This window comes from Hermetia illucens, chromosome 2 (assembly GCF_905115235.1).
Source record: "Hermetia illucens chromosome 2, iHerIll2.2.curated.20191125, whole genome shotgun sequence".
NCBI classification, from domain to species: domain Eukaryota; kingdom Metazoa; phylum Arthropoda; class Insecta; order Diptera; family Stratiomyidae; genus Hermetia; species Hermetia illucens.
Window position 1 is genome coordinate 31,905,832 of NC_051850.1, and position 24,612 is coordinate 31,930,443.

The 24,612-nt window shown below is 37.4% G+C and overlaps 1 protein-coding gene across 1 annotated transcript; it reads left to right on the forward strand.

Annotated features, from left to right (window-relative positions):
* The first annotated feature begins 1,742 nt into the window (after window positions 1-1,742).
* On the forward strand, window positions 1,743-24,452 carry LOC119648381 (short/branched chain specific acyl-CoA dehydrogenase, mitochondrial). Its single transcript, XM_038050115.1, has 5 exons — window positions 1,743-2,251; window positions 2,312-2,432; window positions 22,862-23,169; window positions 23,230-23,400; window positions 23,484-24,452. Exons 1-5 carry the CDS (start codon window positions 2,219-2,221, stop codon window positions 24,105-24,107), a joined length of 1,257 nt encoding a protein of 418 aa, XP_037906043.1. The 5' UTR covers window positions 1,743-2,218; the 3' UTR covers window positions 24,108-24,452.
* Window positions 24,453-24,612: the final 160 nt, after the last annotated feature.

Genomic DNA, 24,612 nt, shown 5'->3' on the forward strand with positions numbered 1-24,612 from the left:
TATTGTAGTGTACCGTTACGGTCTTGAATGAAGCGCTCTAACACATTTCAAGGCCCTGATCCATTAGGGATTGTTGCGCCAACGATTACTATTAACTCCATTGGGGGTTATGTCATGTAGTGAAATCCAATATCCCAGAGTGACCGACGATTGGGTCGACCTAGAAACACGTAGTGCAAAACAGTTGAATACATAGGAAAGACTTGGAGGAAGCTGAAGCATATTTCGGTGAATTTGTTCCACTTAAGGCATGACGCAGTATCGAAGATATAAAACAATTTCCCTGACCAACTGGTTACTGATTCTCATTACTCTTCAGTCACATCATTCTGACAGAGTTTGTTTTTATTTCGGAGGTACCGACTCCGCTAACATAAAATAAACCAATAAATATGTGATAACAGGTACTCATAATTATTAAAATAGCAGACATGAACTGCACATTAACTGATCTACGGTTTCCTGACATCACTAATTCACAAGTGCTATCACAAGACTATCAACTACCTAATCCCCAAAACATACTGCTATCCGCCGTGATTTTTAATCTCTCCACCTACCAGCCGGCTTAATATCAAACACCTTCACCCAGCTATGTTATCGCAATGTCAATGTCCCTATGCTGTTCCCCTATTAGCAACAATCAACATAAACCACGCGAAAGTAAAAGTCTTCCATGTGTCCACGTGTATCGGACCAAAAGCCCAGGAAAAACATGGTCACTTTTGCTATTTTGAAAGCTTGTCGCGCTTGGCCTTGATCAAGCTCACTCTGAATAACAAAGTTAGTTCTCATTTTTTGGAAAATATACATATATCCAGCTATTTTTGATATCATGTTTTATATATTTATCCCGTGCTTCTCACGATATACCCCCACAATCAAGGAATTGTATAATACAAAGACGAATTACACTTGTTTGTCGGGGGTGTAGCAGTGGGCTCGGTCGGAATTACGACGACAGACATAATTTTGTACAGTTTAAAAAAAATCAAAAAGTAATATAATAACTTCAAATCGTAAATGAATATAGGGGAAACGTGGGGCATTGTTAATGAATTATAACTATAAAGTGGTAAATTGGATAGAAACAGTAGTTATATCACTTTTATAAATCTAAAACTAATTGGTATTGAAACGACTCAGTTCTTGAAACTTCTCGGCTGATTTAAAATAATTCATTGTGCTCATCAAGAGTGCGTGACTGACTATCAAGATCTTGCCGATCAATTGACTGCACTTGGGTCAGTTTATAGAAAGTACTATTCGCACTCGGTTCAGTTGATAGACTTTGTTGCACCATTCTATTTGTGGATAGAAAATATATTTTTATGTTCTAAAGTGAAAAGTGATTGAACTGAAATATTTGTGAAAATTAATCTAAAAATAGTATAAATTTATTTCAAAATAATTTAATATAAAGTAATTAATATATTATTTAAAAATAATATAAATATTCCAATTTTTTTATTCATAATTTATAATTTATATTATAACTATAAATATTTTTTTAAAGAAAAATAGAACAGTTTTTATATCAATATAAAAGTAACAATTTTGGTTGGATACATCTGCAGAAAATTACCATAATTAACAGCACGATCCCATTTTTGCCTTTTTAAATAAAAAAAATGCTAATTTTACCCCCACTTACACTAAATGCAATTATGGAACGAAAAATTTTATAAAGTCAATTCATATTCAATGGTTGTTGTTGTTAATGATAATTTAAATTCTCCTAACAATGTGACAATTTTGTGCACAATACATTATCCACACAGACGAAACACAACACCATGTGGTCTATCTCGACTTGTGAGTGTCTGATTTTTTGATACCAAAGTTTCATGTCTAGTAAGTAGATAAGTGTTTTGATGGAGTAGGAAAACTCATACAGAACAGTCTGAGAAAAATTATTACGCGCATATGTATGTTCTGATACGAGCCCCTCTTCTGAGTTACCTTTTAATGCTAAATTGATAGTGATCCGACTAGAGAGGCTATACATCAGGGTCCGCCAACTTCTTGGACTGGTTCTTCTCATTCCAGTTTTGCAGGCGGTGGAGTCAACATTAATTTCTTCTTTTGGCTTTATTTTAGTCATAAAAGACTTGTGAGATATTAGTGTAAAGGCCATTGGCTATAAGTTAAGGAAGTGATTGTTGCATTAGGTTCAAGTTAAGTGTCTTGTTTGTTAATTTAGTGCCATAAATACAAAATGAATCATTTGAAGAAAATTCCATTGCGCATGGTAAGTCTCAAAAGAGTCCATTATAAATACGTAGTTGAAAATTCCAAAATCTTCTTCCAGGTCGCCAAGGCCCTTCAAGGCTCCCAACCCTTGCAAACTGCCAAGTATTGTTCAGCTGGAGGTGCAGCCCGGCTTCCACTGACCTTCCTTACCGAAGATGAACGCATGATGAAAGACACCGGTAAGCCATTGTTGAATTTTATCTATTTTTGTTGCTCTTGAGTTATGTAATGATATTAGTATCAGACAACTTGTTTTTACTGAGACCAAGTGGGTACGTCCCTTTCCTAATCAAAGATTATTAGATCGTGGCACAATAAAGGGCTACTATACCATTTTGAACTTGTTGATTCTATCTATTTGGAACTGAAGCAAATACTTTGATCAGATTTGCTTTAGTAATTTATCTGGTTTGAGAATATGATTAAAATATTTTCTGGACAAAAAATTCGACGCAAAACATGCGGTTCGATATTACGTGGCAACAATTAGATGGAATACTTTGAGATTCGGTTCTAAGATCTAGAGATAATTGCAATTGCAATTATTATAAATATATTCGTACATTTTATACCACTTTTAGGAAATATCATACATATTGTTATCAATCTTAATGATCAATTTAGACGATAGACATAAAATGGTGGCCCCAGCAGAACATGGAATTTTCTCTAGCTTTTTTTCTTCCAACTTAACCATTTAATTTTCGTAAGACATAGATATTGAAATATTATTGATAATTGCATTTTTGTGGTATTTGGTATAATAACTTTGATTGGCTTTGAGAATTATCACTATTTTTACCATTTTATGCAAAATAGCCATGCACTTCTCGGAATGTTGATTCTTTGCTTGATTGTTACATAATTCACCTCGGGTCGTTGATTTATTATTTGATTTACTGCGTTTTAAAACATACAGATAACAATTTACGGAATTTAATCATTATATTTGGTACTTTTTCTTATTTTTCTAAAGTAAAAGAAGATAATATATTTATAAGTGTGCCTTTTAGTTTTAGTTCAATTTAGTAAGATAATATAGATACAATTAAATCTGAATCAGAATTAATCGAGATTTTTTTTCAATTCTTGAAACTCAGTTCTGTAATACGTGGCGTGGGATCAGAAAAGATTGATAACGATTATCACTGAATATCTCTATTTGTATGAAAATTATCTCTTTAAACTAGAGGAAATGAAATTGTTATAATTGGCCTTACCATTTCAATAAAAAAAAACGGAAACTGGTTTCCATTTTGAGATGATTTTTTTGCAATTTACAAACTTGAAATTGATCTTGCAGCAATTTTCCGAAATTTTATAACGAGTGACAATATTCTTTCTGTATTTGTGGATATGGTCTACCGTTGTTACGTAACTTTGATCAAGTGAAAGAAATACAACGCCTAACTTTAAGCAGTCAATCATTACTTTTATTGTGTTAATTACTTTAGCTTGATGACTATCTGAATAATAACCGAGTAACATGAAGATATAATTAGAAAAAATGTTAAAAATTACAATTGTATACGAAATATGACAGGCAAAATGAATCTAGGCAGGCAAATGGATTTAAAAATTGAAAATATAATTTTTGGAAGAATTTTTCTCTATAAATAATAAAAAAGTGGAAAATACCAAGAAGAAAATATTATGGAAGTTTGGAGTTATCGAAGATTTGGCATTATAGATAGTTCACATCAAATTTTTTAAATCTAATAAAATATTAGAAAAGCATTTTCTGGAAACGATGAACGATATGAGATTATTTTGTGGTACATCGAAGAGGAGATGAACTCCATACATGTCAACGTGGAACACTCATCTCCAAATATGGTCATGTAATATACTGGATGGAGATATGAATTAACATTACCTTAAAGATGTTTTGCTATTTATATCAATTATAAGTTAGGGCAATTTTTTCAAAGTGTGTAAAGGCCATGTTTTCTTTAAGAATTCAGTCTGAAAAATCTATAAAAAATCTTAGTGAAAAAAAAATCATGGACACACCCAATATGTAATCTAGACTTCAGATGGGTCTCCATTTTGCAATAAAAGGCTAATAACGGCATTTCTTATATTCTAAAAGATTTTCCCCAAAATTTGTTAACTAAAAGATACTTGCATCAATTTATATTTCAATTGCGCATAATCTTTTTCTGGATCTAATTATTTATCAAATTTAGTCCGTAAACCCATATAATGGGGAATTTTCATACACTTAGCGGACTTTCTGCGTCTTATTTTGGATTACAAGCCCGTTAAATTGATAGGATAAAATTTATCCATTTTATCAGTTTTTTTTTTTTTGCTTCAATGATATCTAGATTGTCCGTGCATGAAGATATTGAATGATAAGAAAGTGCATTAATTTTTACCGATTTCGGCCGGTGATTACATAAGCTGGAAATGTAAATTGTAATCAAATTCAAAGTGAAGTGATCGAAGTTTCAATAAATAGTGCAAAGTGTTTAACATTAAATAATAATTAAAACCAGATAATGTGAAAGGGAGAAGTTGCTATGTTATTTTCAAGATCAGAATTATAGCTAAAAATAATATTTATAAAATCTGTTATCAAAAGTGGTCGAGTGATATTTCTGAAATTATTGGGTGTTATATAACATTCAGTAGTCGTCAAGTCCTTATGAATGACTTCTTTACTTCCATTTGGATAATAAAGGAATGGCCAAAGACTCTTCACTACCAAAAAAAAAAAGAAATAAACCGCCCACTGCATGTGGTTTGAAGAGATTTCTGAGATTATAATCTAAGGCTTTTTATCCTGAATAAAAGGAAAAGCTACTTTCTTTGGACCTTGGTACCACGTAAGAAAAGATTCAGATGCGGCTTCATTTTTGCCCCTGGAGCAACATGATTGCAAATGGCAATCAGATGCCACGAAAGGTTGCGAATTGTATTCAAACGGAAGCTTCAAATCCTTCAAATCTTAGCTAATTAGGCAGTCAACAAAAAACAAATTCAAAATAAAATCGGTTTACCCCCTCCGTTCTTCACTCAGAAATAATTAAAAATTTTGGCACATTTGTTGAACATATGAAAACTATCAAACCTGACGAGAAAGGAGAAGCGCAGGGGAGGGGGTGAAGTTTCTTCCGGGATCTGAATAGGGACACAGGAAAAAATATTGACTAAACGGATGGCTTAGAACTAGATTGGGCCATACCACTTCAGACTATAACCGAGAAAAATCACTTTGGAAAAATTTGTTCAAAATCTAGTCCACTCTGGTTTTTATATTGCCACTGTGGTTCTCAATGCGTCACATGAAATCCAACGTATGCTGCGAATGACATGATTTTCTTTTAAATTTTGGGGATTGTGTGTGGGGGGTTTTATACACGGAAAAGGGTAAGGTTTTTGCAATCATGCAAAGAGAAAAATGATTACATTTTTCCAGAATATGGCCGTATCAGTCTCGTTTAGTACCTTCTCAAACCTATCCTACTTTTAATATAGATTGTGAAAGAGTAGCATGACAGGTCAAAAAGTACAAGCTTAAGGGGGACTATAGTCTTCAGAGCTTCAAAAAAGAGTAATTTTTTTGGAAAAAAAATCATGAAAGTATGGCATCTTAAACGTGTTTTCCTAAAACCTTAGGTTATTTGGATTAAAACTCCTCAATATAGAAGGATGTGAATTCCGCCCAGTTAACGGTCGAGGCTACAGTTTTGATCTTCACAAGCTTTTTTTTCAAAACGGCTTTTTTTAAGTCGATGGACTTAACATTATTTTAGAATATATATTTGGCTAGGTCACAACTGTCTCTGTCTCTGGATCAAAATTTGAAAGGAAAAAAAATGATTGCACTTATAAATCTCATCTTATCCGATCTTAATATCTTTTAAATAAAGGTAATTATAATATATTACTGCATTTTTGCAAACTGACGGGAATATTGTTCTTAAGGGGAGAAACCACATTAGAGGCTTATTTTGATTTCATTAGTGAGAAGAATAAATTGGAATCGAACGAAATTCGGACATTATCTTAGTCATATTTTGGACAAATCCTGATAATTGAATAATTTAAGCCAAAAGTAAGGAAGTTATGCTGCATTAGTTCGCTAAAGGTCGTAACTAGAGTTCTATAACAGCGGGACCTTTAGCAATTCAATTTTTTGTTTGAAACCAAAAAGGCTTTTAATTCCCCATTACTAAATTTTCTTCCAAGAATATGAAAATCAACTTAAGTGACAATAGAAAAATTACAACTTCCGCAGATGATAAAAAAAATATTTCAATTTTTACCATTTATTTTCACTATTTATTCCAAATAGCACCCTTAAAATACGATCTCATCCCATATGTTGATTCACATTCTTCGTAATTTTGTGAAGAATCATACCTCCAAATTTCATAATGATCGGTTCATTACTTTTTGAGCTGGAATTCCCCCAAATGTGAAGAAAGTTATTTTGGGAAAAACGCACTTGAAAAAAAATGGTCGGCTTTCGAAGCAGGGGCGACACTTTATTAATTAAAAAAAGATAGTTTTTCCTTTTTTGAATCTGCTGCAAATAGAAGACCGTAATCATTAAACTAATTATTGCACATATCACATAAAAATAAGAAGATCTTGGGTAGTAAGGAGAATAATGATAACTGACGAAGTAATAGTCCTTGAATTCTTGACGTGAGCTAGAGTACTTTATGGCGACATCGAAAGAGGCACTTATTAACAACTGAGTTGATTGGTATCCGACATTCAGCATTCTATGCAAATCTCTTCAAACTGAACAGCTTTTTTAAAAACCCCACACGTAGCTATAACACATTAACCAGGCTTTTATGATATCACTGAGCAGTTCTTGACCATTGGCCCTAGGCCCCCAAGAGTTTTTGAAAGATTTTAAATCTTTCCTACATTGTTCTATGACATATTGCTTCAGAATGTTCTACTCGTCGGCTATCCTGGGATAGAAGATTGCACTGCAGGTTAAAGTCAATAATGGAATCGACGACCTTCTTTGAAGTATGACCTGCCCACGTCTTCTAGTCATCCCGTTCAGGGAAATTTGTAATTTCAATTCAATCCAATATTCTCTTAGGGTTCAATTTCAATCCAAATTTTTTTTCACAGATTATTATTAGCAGTAGTAGTTAGTATTAGTGCTTTTCAAAACTCCGTATTTGATATCGTTGCGAATCGTAGGGGGGTGTGTGTTTAACGCGGGCATAATATCTACGGCTGTAATATGTACGTATTTCTTGTAGTTTGAAAAGTGTGTGAAGGATTACTTTGGGTTTTTGGCCATATACGAATGGAAAAATGTGCGAAGAAAGTTTCTCATAAAGACGAACACAAAACCCTTATACCCGAAGCAAAGGCTTCCGGTATTCCGACTTGTTTATATCATGGTAAAATTTGAATTGTCAACTCTACCCCATGAAGCTAAGAACGATATTTGGAAGAAAGGGGAAGCTCTTTCTGACTTCGTTAAAAAATTGAGGCAGCCACTCTTCTTCTATGGTGCCTGAAAGATGGGCTATTTTTATGTCATAACAGTAGAGTTTAATTTTGACACCTATCCCTATAGGTGTATGAAAGAAGAAGCGGGCGGCCCTCTCTCTCCCAAACCCCTTTGAAAAATCGCGACATTCCTCTCTCTCCCCGCTGGCGCTGCATCATGGTAAAGCTTGATTTGTCAGTCCTACCTTTGGAAAGGAAGGAAGTTAATAGGTTATGTAGGAAGAAGAACACCATTGAAGAATTGTAGCGGTCATTCCCTAGCTACGACGATCGAAAAGGAGGATTGGAATAAGATGATGGGATGATGTCAGTATAATCCAAAATCGTTCTGGAGCATGTTATTCGAAGATTGCCAGCAGTTCTGAAGGATAGGGACCTATGCGGATGATATAAATATTATAGGAAGATCGTTAGTGAACGCCGAAGATGCCTTACTCAAATTTTAAAATACTCGTATAGCGGGAAAAATCGGATAGAAAGTTAACAGGGTGGAGAGACTGAACATATTATCTCGCACTGCCAATATTGCAAAATCCAAATGTACATGGGAGAAAAAAAAATTGCAATCTACAAGGCACTGATTAGGATAATCTTGCGCCATGGCCATGGGACGTGGACGATAAATCAAGACGAAGAGCACTTAACGATGAGTCATGAGTTTTCAAGTGAATGTTAAGTCCAGATGCAAAAGGAAGTTATACCTTTTACAAGTCAACCCAGAAGATACCACCTGTACCAAAATTTTCAAGCTTCGACAGTTGCAGACCATGGGAAAACTTCACGAGGCCAAGGAATGATATCGGACTATAGTGCCAAAGAAAAAGGAAAGAAATGGAAAGGTCCAAAGAACAGTTTTCAACTTTTTGTAGCCATTCTTAAAATTTAATAGCGTGTTCTAAGCTAAAAGGTTTATTTTAGAGCTACCATTACAAAGTGATTCTATCGAAATTTAGTTTATCCTTAACACCATTATTACCTTTAAGTATAAGGTCTGACATACAAAGCAAACTGGAAAATAAAAAGTTGGCTGCTGTAGTACTGAACGATTTTGAGATTTACATATGTAAGAAACTTTAAGAATGATCTGCACCTAGCCAAAGTGCAAATTCATATAGAGGGTACAACTTAAGCTACTAAAAATTTGGTAATAACTGTAGGATTTCCACTAAACTTTCTAGTATACTGGACTGATCCACATTTTTAGAAAATTTTAAAACGAACTTAGAGAATTTCTTAGAATGATTCTACAGAATTTCGCAGTAAATATCCAAAATATACCATTATTGAATGGAAATTTGTTCTATCAGAGTTTTATATAGGGACATCGTTTTTATTTTGTTCACATTGTCGATAATTTCGATATGTACTAGTAAAAGGACTTTTGTTTGATATCCAAACCATATTTTCAGAAAATACAATTTCACATCGCCATTTACATGCAAGATTGTGCCACTATATAGTTGCATGCAATGGATTCCACAGACCATTTACATAATCCTATCAGTTTTGTTGACAATAGGTACAGCCATTTTCGAAACCACAAAAATTTTTACCTCTGAAACATTAATAGCAAACTTTGTCTTCTTAAGTTTTTAAAAAAACAATCAATAGACGAACAGATTGTTAATTAAACGTTTGGTGCACTTTTCGTAACTGTTGTATATTATCTTCTCTTACTTAAAAAAATAATGAATAGCTGTTGCGGTTGGAGTAGGTTATTTCAATTACTGTAGTCTTAAGCCTCAAATGTAGGCATTATTGTCAATTGTCATCTCTCAAATGGGTAATAGTAAAAATTATTTGATATTTAGCGTTTTATCTCAAGCAGTTTATCTTGATGAGCTGAGATGAGTAGGATGAGTTTTATTTTTATTCATATAGAGAATGTCTATGGTAAGCTATGTACTCTTGGCTCAGATGAAAATATATGTAAGTACCGAAAATTTACTGTCTGAGAAATTCATTTTTTTTAGGTCTTAATGAGAAATACTAGTCCCAGGTAAAAATCTGCCACTGCCTTCTCAACACCAAAATTGCACAATCTATCTGAATTTTCCCTCTGCGGAAACTCGGAGCTAAAAGAGAGCCCCTTTCTTGTGGTATTTGCTCGCTTATGGTATATAAATTCAGACCTAAGTCGGCCTATGATAAACTGAATTTTGTCTATGAAAGTGAAGGAGTCCTGAGTCTGTCATCTACTTGGGGACGAACCAGCCCAGTTGGGAAGCATCTTACTTCCACTGATTGTGGCAAAATATATATAAGGGAACAATTAGCAAATTGTAGCCACTTTGGTCACGCTGCTCTCAGGGCAGAGATTAGGCAGCGTCTGATGAGTTGCTCCTGCAATTTTCCAGCTTGGGTGCTTGCCCAATGCTGAGGGTTTCGTGGATCACAAATCACATAAAAATCGTTGCGGAGAAAGTCCCAAATATAATGCGACTCGAATGAGTTCTGCGGAAAACTGAAACATCAAGATAATATCCCGTCTCCGAGATGAGAATCTTCACCAAATTTTCCTAAAACTTCTTAAATTACGAGTAGAATTCTGGCTTTGCGTTCGGCTAATATTTACCGTTTAGAAGAACTTAAGAATTTACTAAGCTAAGCCACTTTCTGATCGATTTGATATTAGGAAGATGCGCGTGACGATTATACTTTTTAAGATACAGTAGTTAAATGGTTGTGGAAGAGCCGACTGTACCCTGCCAAATTACCAGTCAAGTTTCTTATATACTCTGTGCCATTTTACGAGAGTAGATTTGAGAAGTCCGCACCCACTTGATGAGAGGTTGGACCGTTTGGGGAACAACTATCTATCATTTTGTTTGTTCCAGGGATCCCCCATTTTGACAAAATACTCATTTTTTCAACTGACGATTTCATCCAAGCAGAGACAACTGCCTTAGTAGTTAGGAGGTAGTATTTGCTCCCTTTTATATATGTATGTATCTATAGACACAATATGATTGTAGATCTTATCGAGGTTGCAAAGCTGCCTAGTTTATACCTAAGTCAACTGCCAGTTGCATCTTTGAAAAATCCGTGCTTTGCTCAAAATGAGGAGCCCATGGAGTAGATGCGGACTTAGGAGCCCCTCAGTTATTAAACAAAAGTTCACTTTGGCCAACCTTTTTATTCTCGATATGATTCAATCTTATGTTATATTTTTGAGTACAAAAAAGTAAAGACCACAAGTTAACTACTTTCGATCAGGTTCTCTCCGCGACAGAGATGAAATAGCGTCTAATAGGTTGCCTCTGCATAGGAAGAATTCCTCAACTCTTTTTTGAAAAGAAGTTATTCCAAAAAGGAATCATAAGATGAAATTAGTATAAATAATTCTCTATAAACTGTTGAGGTAAAAAAATAAGAATGTTGTTTGCTCTTAAAGAACGTATCTGAAACTGAGTGAAAAATCGATCACTCTCGGCGTATAAAAAATCCTGCCAATCAGTTTAAAATTTAAAGAGAGAGCGAAATTGAGAGCTGGGACTAGTACGAAAGAATTAAAAACTTGATCAACGTTTCGATTGTTGATTGAATAGAAGAGGTTACAAATGCAGACACACTGTCGCATTGTTAGTTCTTCTAACGGAAATTCCTATTCTAATTTTAATTAAAAAAAAATCCTTAGAAAAATTGGCAAACCATCTCCTTGTTCTTTAGTCTTTGTCCCGCCATTTTGCTCCATCATGGACTTAGTCCGAGAGGTTCTTACTTCAGTATCTATCGCATAAGTCCATCGCTGTTGGCCAGCTATACCATTGAAGACGCCTCTCTCGTATTGTAACCACGATGGGTGCAACCCCAGATCGATCGGCGATCTCGACATTTCCAACATGATCATAGCATGTTATCCTATTAATCCAACGAAACAGTCTTGTTTTCATTAGAGCGAGGCGTGGTTAATTTTTGTTGGTAGCCAGTCAGTACTCGGAACCGTAGAGGACGACAAATCGGACAAAACTGCGGTAGATTTTTGTTTTGAGACAGTTGCCGATGCGTCGATTACTAGTTATAGAACATCACTATATCTGGGTTGTACTGATGAGTGAAGCAATTTCATGGCGGAGACCTGCTGCATGAAACGATTATTCTAGTTTTGGGCAAGTTGTTCAAAATTAGCTTTGTTGCGGGACGCTAAAAAACATTATTTGCTTAGAGCAGTGCGTAGGGCGCTGTAAGTTGGATGTTCCTTGCAACCGTATCTATGACAATACAAACAAGTCGGGAAACCGGAAGCTAGACGCTTCAGGTATGAAAGGTTTTGTGTATTTCTTTTATAAAGAGATTTGGGTGCGCATTTGTCCCATTAGCATGTAGCACGTAAAATATGCATATATTATGTGAAAATAGCCATTCAAGTGATATTGACATTCATAGTCTCGAATTTGCAGAGAAGCGACAGCTTTGACTTAGTATTACTTTGTTAGTAATAGTGTGATTTTCACCAAATTTGGCAGGATCATGCTCTATGCTGTAGCCTATATCGCTGCAAAATTTTGTGATTCTAGGGTGAACTTAAGGGGGTTTTCCTGTCAATTACTAAAAATTACAGTAATGTACTATTATTAACTTTATTTGAACAGGTATCGATATGGAGGGTATTTCGGAGCCTAGGCACCATATAGTGACAGCCCCCTAATTTTTTTCAGATTTTTCGGTTGGGTAGTTTCTGAGAATGGGTTCGTTAAAAAAATGACCACTTTCAACCCCCCGCACCCCCCACCTTTCCAACAAATGTCAAAACTAAGACTGGCTTCGAAAAGTACTAATCGAGACCTTTAATTTGATACCCCACATGACTATATTTGATGAAAAAAAAATTTACACCCTCCCTTTGCATGTAAATTCGACGTAAAAGGATGTAACTCAATATATGCGTGAGCGTTCTCAGTTCCCACCTTTCTACCAAATTTGGTGCCAATCGCTACAACCGTCTCCAAGAAAAATGCGTGTGACGGACAGACAGACAGACAGACAGACAGACAGACAGACAGACAGTAAACCGATTTTAATAAGGTTTTGTTTTACAAACAAAACCTTAACAAAAAGGAGTGGCGGAAGGGTAACTTTTGAATGAACAAAGCATTTACCCTCCTCAAACAAAAACTTTGATAAAGTATAGTGTCTTCCAAATCTAGGCGATCAGAGCGTTTTTTCTTAAGGCAACATGCGGCTGCTTGATGGTGGTTCAGGACTACATAAAACACATTTCAACACTAACAACAAAATCTGTTCGTAATGCCAAAATAATATTCTAAAATGAAAACATCAAACCTCCATTGACGACAGCAAGAAAAGCTGATCTTCATTTTCCATAACACTGAATAACATATATACGCAAACGAGTATGTGTTTATGTATATTTTGAAAATATCATCTATCTATTCTCGATTCTCTAGCGCAAAACAAGTCGTAATTAATTATCCATGAAATGCTTTATTTTTAACTTTATCTTCCTATTAACGAGACCAGCTTTTCACGCACATGTTCCAAATACAATAAGTGCTTTTTCCCAACCTGTGGATATATCTGAGTTTCTTTGTACATACCTCAACATTTATATAAGATACGTATAGAGCGCCATTGACACTGAAAAAAATATTTCTAGATAGATAAGCTCATTGAATCTGCTACAGCTGATCTGGCCGTCTCAAATTCTGGAGCGCGTGCGTATTAAGTAATCAAAAATATTGAAAAGCTTTTCTTGCATAATATTCAAATGACGATTGAGGCAGTATCTTAGATAGAGCGTATGGATGAACTCAGATACGAGTCACTGGATGTTGCCTTCAGTCTACTCTGTTGTTGGTCACTAGTGGGTCCGGTTGGACGGGGGGAGAGAACTTTGGAACTTTTGCTTTATGAATCTATCTTATACGTTGTATTTATGAACATGTAGGTTCATAAATGAATTGCAAGTTTATTGAAAGTAGATGCCGCGGAAAACGATTAAAAACAATAAATAAACAATTAAATAATAAAAAATGCAAAACAGGAAATTGTTTTGAAATGATTAATTGTTATTGTTCTCTGAATATTCATAATTTCATCCAATTTCAAAATTAAATTAAATTAAATAGTTATTTTGATTGATCTCTCGAGATATATTTTTAAAGTAATATTATTTCAAAGCTGTCATATTAAATTACGAAAGGGTAGAACAGGGGGTAAGACATGTTTGTTTTGATCGTTAACTTATAGTCTGGATTGCAAAACGTTCCAGCGATAACGTAAATTCCTAGTAAACAAAACTTAATCAAAAGAAAACATCATATGAACCAAAATCATGGTTTCAATTTCAAAAAAAACATAGGATGAGACCTTGAAAATTATAATTACGAATGTATTATTTACAAATTTCCATTGCTACCTCTATCAAATATTAATCTGAGTAAATAGTAGGAAATTAAATTAACAAACATGGAATAGTACAGGAATTCTTCCAGGCATCATCTCCGAGTATGTTTTGTTTTTGCGAAGGATCTACGCATCCTGAAGTTATTTTTCAAATTCACACATCTCTCTTGGTGACAGGTCCCGCGACAGGCCAACCAGGAAAATGCATGCAATGTCTCTAGAAATAAGATGATCGAATTGAGTCACAAGCCTCGGAGAAATGCTAGGGCGTCCACCTCAGTCGACGCGGCAGGACGAGCCCCGGTCCTCTCGACAAATAGGCAAGGGTTCTTGACGCATGGACGGGGTTAGGACGTAAACAAGTTAATCCGAACAAACCAAATACGTGTCTAGACGCTCAATATTGGTACCCTAACTGGAAAAACCGAGGAACTCGCAAGAGCCCTTCGGAAAAGGCGCATTGATATCTACGCTCTGCAAAAAACCCGATGGTCTGGTGCCAAAAGATGCGACATTGAATGCGAACGCGGTAAAATGGCTATAAACTTCTCTATTTTGGTAGCCCACACACTCAATATGGTGTTGGCATTGCCATCTCAGAGGGTTTCCGTGATGCCATTAAAGAAGTCGAACGATTTGATGATCGGCTGATGAAGCTCACCATTATATCAGCTGATCACACTATTCGCTTCTTCATGACCTTGTACTTATGAATACATCGTTCATCAAACGATTGTCTCATCTTCCTACATTTTATAGTAGGAACAGTAAAACGCAAATCGACTATATTCTCATAAGACGCCCAAATTTTACCACTGTCACTGATTGCAAAGCCGTTCCCTATGAGACCATCGCACCTCAACATCGGCCATTGATTGCCGTCCTGCGAATTCAGCCACCGATAAAACAGCGTGAGGAACGCACTGGCTCGCGGCGCATTAAATGGTGGCGACTTGGTGAGAAGAAAGAAGAAACGATCTCACTCATACGATTACCGACCATTACGAATGTGGAAGAATCGTGGAACCAAATGAAAGACATGATCCACAAAGCGGCCTCTGCAACCCTCGAGATACTTGGCTTTGGAATGATGATGTTGAAATGAAGGTCCGTGAAAAGAAACGCCTCTACCACAAATTTCTCGACGATAAAACACCGGCCAATTGGCAAATTTATAAGAATGCCAACCGGGAACCAAAGAAAGCAGTCGCTGTCACCCGAGCGAACCATTACAAAAATCTTTTCGATAAACTGGACACTCGGGATGGCGAGAGTAGTCCAGCAGAATGTTCAAATTACCGGCCGATCCGGTTACTTTCCCATACCATGAATCGTTGAAATAACCGTGAATCAAGCCGGATTTGTCAAAAACTGCAGAACTACTGACGCAATATACGCTGCGCGGTTACTCATGGAGAAACACCGTGAGAAACATCGCCCTTTTTACATTGCATTTCTGGATCTAGAGAAAGTGTTTCACCGTGTGGCACACGAACTCATCTGGTATGCTTTACGACAACAGTTAGTGCCAAAAGAACTCGTGCGCTAGGTTCAGTTGCTCTACCACGATCCGAAAAGTAAAGTTCGAAGTATGGTGGGTGTATCAAAACCGCTTCGTGTCTCTGTTGATGTTCATCAAGAAAGCGCCCTCTCACCACTCCTCTTTGTTCTTGTCACACGGGATATCCAACGTCCAGCGCCCTACACACTGCTTTATGCAGATGATGTTTTCCTAGCATCTGATAGTAAAAATGATCTCGAGCAACTTGTCCAAAAATGGAATGATCGCCTCATGCAACACGGTCTCAGATTAAATCTAAACAAAACTGAAGTTTTGACGACCGATTCCCATGAAACAGGCACAAACACTTTCAGTGACAGTTACCTGTCCAGAACTGAGCGATTTAAATACCTCGGGTCAACGCTATCAACCAATGGAGAACTGCGTTATGAAGTTGCTTCACGCATTAACGCAACCTGGTTGAAGTGGGGTTCCACAACTGGTGTTCTTTGTGATTGATGTATTAACGAACGTCTCAAGTCTAAAATTTACCGCAATGTCATCCGTTCTGTCGCTCTCTATGGTTCTGAGTGCTGGCCGACTATAAAAGACAATGAACGGCGTCTTGCGATAATGGAGACCAAAATGTTGCGTTGGACTAGTGGCGTGACACGGTTTAATTACATCCGAAATGAGGAAAGAGGAAACGTCTCAAATAAACTCCAATTCTCCCATGATGAAATCCTTTGAAGATCAACACTATCTTCAAAAGTATGTATTAAAAAATCGTCCCAAGAAATAGGCCGTTACTTCTTACTTTTTGTCAGATAATCAAAATGCAATCTGTGAAAAAAGTAAAAGTAAGTAATATTCGTATCACAGTAGTTTCCCCATACCTAGGAAAGGATGCCAATAAAAGATTGTTAAAAGATGGAAGAGGAGAAGAAGGACGAAATGAAAAAGTTTGTAAATGAATGTAGAAAGAATTTAGGCATGTCAATGGCTATTGTTAGGAGATGAGCCAGTAGATTGCAATGATTTATGGGATCGTGGGATGGCCAGGGAGTTATCCAAAGTCAATCACGAGAGCAGTGCTATTCAAAAAAGAAGATCCGCCTGGAAATAATGAAGCTTCACTCAAATGTACCGTTGACATAATCTTGTACGTCTTTGTGCAACCCAGGTTTGGTAATGTAGGAGCTTCTTCTGAACAATTCAATTCCTCTCACGTCGTTAACAAAGTTTTCGCGCCACCTTCAATAGATGGGACCGCACCAGAAAAAAATACCGGCCTAATCATTCGTGTGGAGCTGGGAAACTCGAGCCCCGAATGCCACACTCGACAGAGAACATCTACAAATCACATCTCCAGTCGACGTCTCTCCTGGCTCAGATTTGCGGGAGGCACGGTCTTTGAGGTTTTCACCCTGCTTTGACGTCTTCAGGTTTTCAAACTGGAAAATGCCCCTTAGTATGTGTGTGTGAGTGAGGAAGTCTGCTGATTTAAAATGTAGCCCCGAGAATTCATAGCTTTATTTCATCATCAAACAACAGTGCTGATCCTGGCTAACTTTTTAAAAATTTACGCTTTTAAATCTAAAGTCGCGTATCCGTGGCGCACACTTCTGAAATATTTCTCCTCGAACGCTAACCAAAGACAACAAAAAACACGAGTGGTATTTTCTTCGCGGAATACTTCAAAACTTTCATCGCGTCATCAACCATAATAATTCGAGGCGGAGAGAAAAATTATGGAAAAGACGGATTTTCTTGGAAGACACCAGATTACTTCGCTAGAAAAGAAGAAGAAAACTATTGAAAACTGCTTCAGATGTTGCCTGCGAATGATCGGTATTGCAATCTCTACAAGGATTTCAAGAAAAATTACGTCTTTCTGGGTATGCATAAACAGGACAAAGAAACCCTTTATCAGCGAGCCTTCGGAAGCTATTTGACAGGGGCAGTCCGAGGTCAAACCTCTAGTAGATAATTAACTAAGAACTCTGGCTTGTCGCTTGTACCAGATCGATCGCAGGATCTACCTTCCCGTTGATTAAGATACGAACCTTCACTAGTGATTTCGAAGACTGGCACGAATTTATTCAAAATGTTTAATGCAAAAATTTCAATATTTGCTTTGCTACCTTTAGAGCCTGATAAAGAGACTGTGGCCCACCCGCAAATCCACGTGCAATACTATTTTTATTGTGCTCGAGGAGCGCTTTCTTCATAGGCAATTTGCAGTTGAAAACATTGACACAATACTCGATTCTCAACTGCACTTGCCTAAAACGTTTCTTCTCACTACTATCAACCGGTGGGAGCGAAGCATGAGATACCACATCTAGAAAATGGACTTTGCCTATATAACTCGAGGACAGTTAAGGTTGGAAGACAAATTACCAATAAAGAGGATCCGTAGACTAAGCGGGAGTGTAGAAATAGGAGCATTGTATTTAACAGAACCTTTGCCGAGATGTATGGTCAGACTCTGCGTCTCTTCAGGCTTCTCTGGAGACCTTTTCCTATTTGGCAGCCAACGTTCTGCGGTCGAATGTTTTCGTCAGCTCGATGCAGCACCCAGATGAAACGAAATAATCTATCATATATGGTGCGAAATCATGGACACTGGAAGGGAATAATCGTCTAGTTATCTTGGAAAAATAACCCGATGAGATTGGGGTAAGTCTATAGATATTCCATCAGAATACTATCTGAACGGATATCTGACTAAAACTTCTTGAAAATAAGCTAATCCTGTAAGTACTCTCTCAAAGGAACTAATGTACGATTCTAATGGGTCCAAGAAAATATCGATTATAACTGGGCTAAAGGTATTTCCACAACTGAGTCATCTTGCTAACTATCTATAATAGCTAAACATGGTAATGTTTATGAATACCTCTGGGTGAGCAGAATTTTGTGCGTAAAACAATCGAGATTGATTATCTCAAGAAAATAAAGATCCCATTGTTTACGATATGGAGGATCCTAACTCCACACCCAGATCATGCTGGACCGGACCGAATAGGGAGAAACTTACCCCCACGTTTTTTGATCTACGGACCCTTGTTTGGGGCATAGCACTCAAGCATTCGAAAACCAACAAGTCGGGAAACCGGAAGCTGGACGCTTCAGATACGAAAGGTTTTATGTATTTCTTAGTACGTAGCACGTAATATATGCATATGTCCACTTTCGGGTGATATTGACATTGATAGTCTTCAATTTTCAAAGAAGCAACAACTTCGACGTATTATAAATTTGTTAGTAATAGTGCGATTTTCATCAAACTTGGTATGATCATGCTCATTATAGCCTACATCACTACAGAATTTCGTGCCGCTAGGATGAATTTAAGGGGGGTTTCCAGCCAATTACAAAAAATTATAGTAATATACTATTATTAACTTTCTTTGAACATATATCGGTATGAAAGGTATTTCGGAGCCAAGGCACCATATAGTGGCAGCCTTCTGATTTTTTTCAGATTTTTCGGTTCGGTAGTTTCTGAGAATGGCCCCCTTAAAGAAATGATCACTTTCAACCCCCCGCACTCCCCACGTTTCTAAGAAATGTCAAAACTAACGCTTTCATCCAAAGCAAAGGCAACTCTTCAGACGGTGCCTCACCTCTGCCCTGGTGGCAGTGTGACCGAAACTGGCAACAAGTGGAAAAACGCTCGCTCAAGGCAGGGGTGAGGCAGCGTGTGAAGAGTTGCCTCTGCCTTGCACGAAACCGTTAGTCCATTTTTGGTTTAAAGATCCCACTTATCGGAGCCCAACATGTGTGCTATGTCCTCTTCCCATGGCTCCCATGTAGGCGCAATAGCCGAATATCTGTAAAAATGCTAAAGGCAACAAACGAGATATAGCGGTTATGCTTACCAGACTATTTGGAAAAATTAGGCAAAAATTGTCATTGTAAATGCCAACTATCTATCAACAACAGATAATTGTTGGATGACATATTTAATGGAGTGTACTCAAACTCAATATTATCCGAAAATATATTAAAAAACAAAATTAATTTTAAAAATGTATGTCTAACTTATTCTCGGTCATCTTTTCTTAACGAACTGTAACATATATGCAGACTCATTTTTGATTTAGAGGCTCGTTTATGACGTAAATATAATTCTCATCATTCAAATGTATTTTTAGTTGATTATTTTTCCTTCAAGTTAAAACACAAAACTGTTTAATAGGCCACACAGACTAGACATCAAATATTGGAGGAGGAAATCTCGTCAGCTTGGTAACAAAAAAGCTCGTTTTTATTCAAAACCAATTAAGCTGAAACTGGTTCGTTATCAATTCATTTGAGTAGTTTGGTGACTTTTCTGACAAAAAAATATAATGGTTCTAAGTTCCTGAATTAAATTGATAAAAAAATGATAACTGGGGAATCTCGACCTTTAATACGAACATATTTCTCGGTGCAGTACGTGATTAATGGGTAATAATGATTTAGGAGTAGAGTTTTTCGAAAAAGGATCATATTTTCAGAATTTAATAGGAAAAATTACATGTAAAGTACTAGGGAAATCTTCACAAGGTAAGGGTATTTAAACACATATAACATCAAATCTTCGGGGCCTCATTTGAAGGATTCCATTTAAAAGTTCTGCCTGAATTGATCGTGGTTTTCCAGTAGGGGGTCTATTACCACACTTCCACAGTCCAGGGATTTTTAAGTTTTGCTTTCTAACCTTAGCCAGTACTGAACTAGTGTCTTTAGGTGTCATGGTTTTTTGCCTGTGCTCGTTTGGTCCGTAAAATGTTTTCAAAGGAGTATGCAGCTTTCTGTTCGACAAACTCAGATCAACGAATGACTGCCAAAACAATTTGCATGCTTGCGGTGCGTTTCCTTCGATCCACTCAAAAGATCAAACGCTCAGTTTTTTAATTATAGTGGAGTCAACCGACAATCTACTTTATGAACAGCCCCAAGCGAAGGATTTCTTTGCATCTTGCTGTAAAAATAATCACGGAATGCGTCAACTTGGTAGTAATGTGGCCATTGCGGCCATGACGTTCATGGCAATACTCCAAATGCGGTTAATCCGCCCCGGAGAGAAGGGACTACTGCATGAGGACCTTACAGGAATTCCTACAATAGAGTAAAGGGTTCTTTGAAGAGTCACAAGCTTCTAATAGAAGTTTCCCTTGGGTTTAAATAGAAATGCAGGTCCCTCCTTGCAGTCATAATATGATAATTGGTGTTCCACCTTGAGATTTTTCGCAGGTCGGCCTCTCGGCACTCTTACCTCAAAGGCAAATCAACGAATACCACTCTTCACGAGGCAATTAGCACAGTTGAGCGAGATTAATGTTACAAACAGTATAGCTAAGCTGCCTTCTCAGATATTTATTATCAAATCCATGATAGTGGCTCTAACCAGAGTAGAATAGGATTTCCATCCTAAAAAACACGAGAATCCAATTTGATCTGCGAAGTACCTACTTGACCAGAGCTGTGAGAAAAGAGACTCCTCAGGGTATCGCCACCTGTCCTGGTGGGTATTGACGGAAGAAATTCTACGGATACTGATCAGGAGCGGGATGAAGGTGGTGGTGCATGATGAGGTTTCGGTGGTATTGGTGCCAGGGATATTTCTCTGTTATGACCGACAAAATGGCGGGCGCGTTGAAAAAGACGTGCTTTCAGACTCGATGTAAATCTGGGGCTGATGCTATTTACCAACAATACAAGGGCATGAGATTTCCATCTTTCGCAGCTAAATGGACGAACCTGAAAGAACAGGTGGAGAATGACCAGCCCAGAATATGTTCGGTGTTAGAGACGTTGGACTATCTCATTTCTGGCTGTACTGTTACGGCACCGGTGCAATACACCACCAAGCATAATGCTGTATGTAAGTCGCAAGCAGTACTTGATAGTTCTACTTACAGCATGTATTGGGATCGGCAAGTTCTGACGGATCGCCATACTGCACATAACAAGCCTGACGTCCTGCAAGATGACAAGGCGGGTCGCTCTGCATATATAATTGATGTTGCTATCTCCCATAATAGCAACATTGAACGGAAATACGTAGAGAAGAAGGGGAACTATGAGCCATTGGCTCGGGAAATCAAAGAAATTTGGCGTCTCGAGCGGGTGATTGTAGTTCCCATATTGTCAGTTACAGATATTGTACCTAAATCCCTCACGGCTTCCCTTGATGTCCTGGGACTTTTGCACAGTCTAATTCAAACCATGCAGAAATACACCATTCTTCATAGGTGTACGATGTTGCGGGGAGTTCTTGGCGGTTTCTCCCATTGACCTGCCACCAGCCACCACCACCAGCGCCCCTTTAGCTTTTAAATAGGTAGGATCGTACGAGCCTAAATGCTTGGCACTTAGTGCTAGTATTAGGTAAAATTCCGCATCTGCCGAGATTGTGACAACTCGGAAATAAATATATTTGGCACTAAAGTTAGGTGAGAGAAAATTCGCAATCGATTGTCAGTATCGGTACTCGACAGTCGCCTCAGCTACTTGTGCTAGGAAATATTATGTAGACCAACAACACAAACAACACATCAATTAGGAGTCGATATTCATTACCGCGGGATATAGTTACAAATCAGCTACTTAAAAGCAAGAATCTGTATCTCCATATTCACATCCAATCGAAATTATATTCTAGCCCAAAGCTAGCCCGAAGTAAGCCCAAGGTCAGTCCAAAGCCAGCCTAAAGCAAACCAAAAGAACAGACAATCGTAATAGATTTGCCAGGGATATTGGGCGTTGGCATCGCCTCGACAGTGGAAAATTGCCGCCACCATTTGTACTAGAGGAAGGATGATGTTTTGTAATGTGATATCACATTACAAAACATTACCTATCACGGAAGTATGTCAATCGCCTTCGCTTTGGCAAGGCGGCGATATTAGGTAATGCGGTGGTGTTAGGTAATATTTTGGTGATGTTTGGGTTACGCTCAGTGATGGTGATATTGCGATTTTCGTCTTTTAATCTTGCCAGATAAAAAGACTAAATCTTGAGGACATCTAGTAATTTTTTGTAAAGTTACAAAATATTCCAATAAAAGATTAAAAAATGTAAGGGTACTATAAGCTTATGTTACGCCTAAATAAATATTTATTGCCTGCAACTGGGATTCAAAGGGATTGCTACTCCTCAAGATAATTAAACTAGTCTTGCTTACTCATTTATTGTCTAAAACTAAGAGAAAGGGATAATAATTTGAAATCTTTTCTATTTCTTTTTCAGTCGCCAAGCTTGCCCAAGAAGAAGTTGCTCCACATGTCAAGAAAATGGATGCAACCAGCAAATTTGAACAATCCGTAATTGATGCTATGTTCCAAAATGGTTTAATGGGATTGGAAGTTGACACTGAAATGGGTGGCAGCGGATGCAATTTCTTATCAACCATGTTAGTTGTGGAAGAGTTATCCAAGGTCGATGCAGCTGTCGGAGCATTGGTAGACATCCACAATACTCTTGTCGTTTCATTCATTAAGAAGGTAGCGAATGAAGAACAGAAGAAAAAGTATTTACCAAAATTAGCACAGGAATATGTAAGTTATTCGGGTTTGTTCTCTAAAATGTTGGTTGACTTTGAGATATTTTGATTTTAGGCTGGAAGCTTCGCCTTGACTGAGCCTGGAGCTGGATCAGATGCTTTTGGTTTAAAGACTGTCGCCAAGAAAGACGGAAAAGATTACGTCATCAATGGAACAAAGATGTGGATTTCAAATTCCGATATTGCTGGCGTATTCGTAGTATTCGCTAATGCTAAGCCAGAAGATGTAAGGGGAATTAATATAGGATTGATGAAACTAAAATGATAGTTTGTAGTCATGATTACTTAGTTCTGTCTTTATCATTTCAGGGATACCGAGGAATCACAACATTCTTCGTTGATCGCGATACTCCTGGATTAACTGTTGCAAAACCAGAGGACAAGCTTGGAATTCGTGCTTCAGGCACATGCATGGTCCACTTCGACAACGTACGCGTTCCAGAAGAGAATCTCCTGGGAACATTTGGTCATGGATATAAATATGCCGCCGGATTCTTGAACGAAGGTCGTATCGGAATTGGAGCTCAAATGCTGGGAATCGCTCAGGGTTGTCTAGATGCCACTATTCCATATCTCTTCGAACGTAAGCAATTCGGCAAGGATATTTATTCATTCCAATCCATGCAACATCAAGTGGCCACCGTTGCTACACAAATTGAGGCTGCTCGCTTGCTGGTCTACAACGCAGCACGTAGGGTAGAAGCTGGCGTACCATTCGTCAAAGAGGCTGCTATGGCCAAGTATTTTGCTTCCGAAGTTGCTCAGACTGCTACGATTAAGTGCGTTGACTGGATGGGAGGAGTTGGCTTCACAAAAGAGTTCCCTCAAGAGAAATTCTACCGTGATTGCAAGATTGGAGCCATCTATGAAGGAACCACCAACATGCAATTGAGCACTATTGCCAAGTGCATTCGTAAAGAGTATGAATCTTAAGCGGGCGCAACTGGCAACTGGGATTTAATTAGGAAAAGGATCGTCGAGTGATATCAGGCATATCAGAGTTAAATGTATGTTCGTGGTATATTGTATGAATACTTTGTATTATAATTTTATATGTATAGGTAAAATGAAACCTCAGTCAAAAGTAGAGGAGTCCAATATTGCATTTACTAGCACAACTGGCTAAATAGGGGCCTCTTGTGGAAACATTGTAAGTCAAGACACAGTCCCTTTAGGGGACGTATTGTAATTGACTTATGTAGATTGTAAATGATTAGAATTTAAGATTGAAAATACTTCAGTTTTTTACGATGTGACAATAAAACAACTGCAACTGTATTTGTTTGTTTTATCACTTTAGGCTTCCTCAAGCCCGAGGGAACCTAACGCAATGGTTACATGACCGGAGTCGGATTTTTTATTGGAATTCCTATAATATAAATTCGTTCTAGACAAACATACCTATCCAAGTGTTCATTTCACTCCCTTATCAACATTT

Bases quoted from the DNA above. Each gene is read 5' to 3' on its own strand.
- LOC119648381 (XM_038050115.1), top strand. From the start codon at position 2,219: ATGAATCATTTGAAGAAAATTCCATTGCGCATG. The intron at 2,252-2,311 runs GTAAGTCTCAAA...ATCTTCTTCCAG, and splicing joins AGAAAATTCCATTGCGCATG to GTCGCCAAGGCCCTTCAAGG. The intron at 23,401-23,483 runs GTAAGGGGAATT...TTATCATTTCAG, and splicing joins CTAATGCTAAGCCAGAAGAT to GGATACCGAGGAATCACAAC.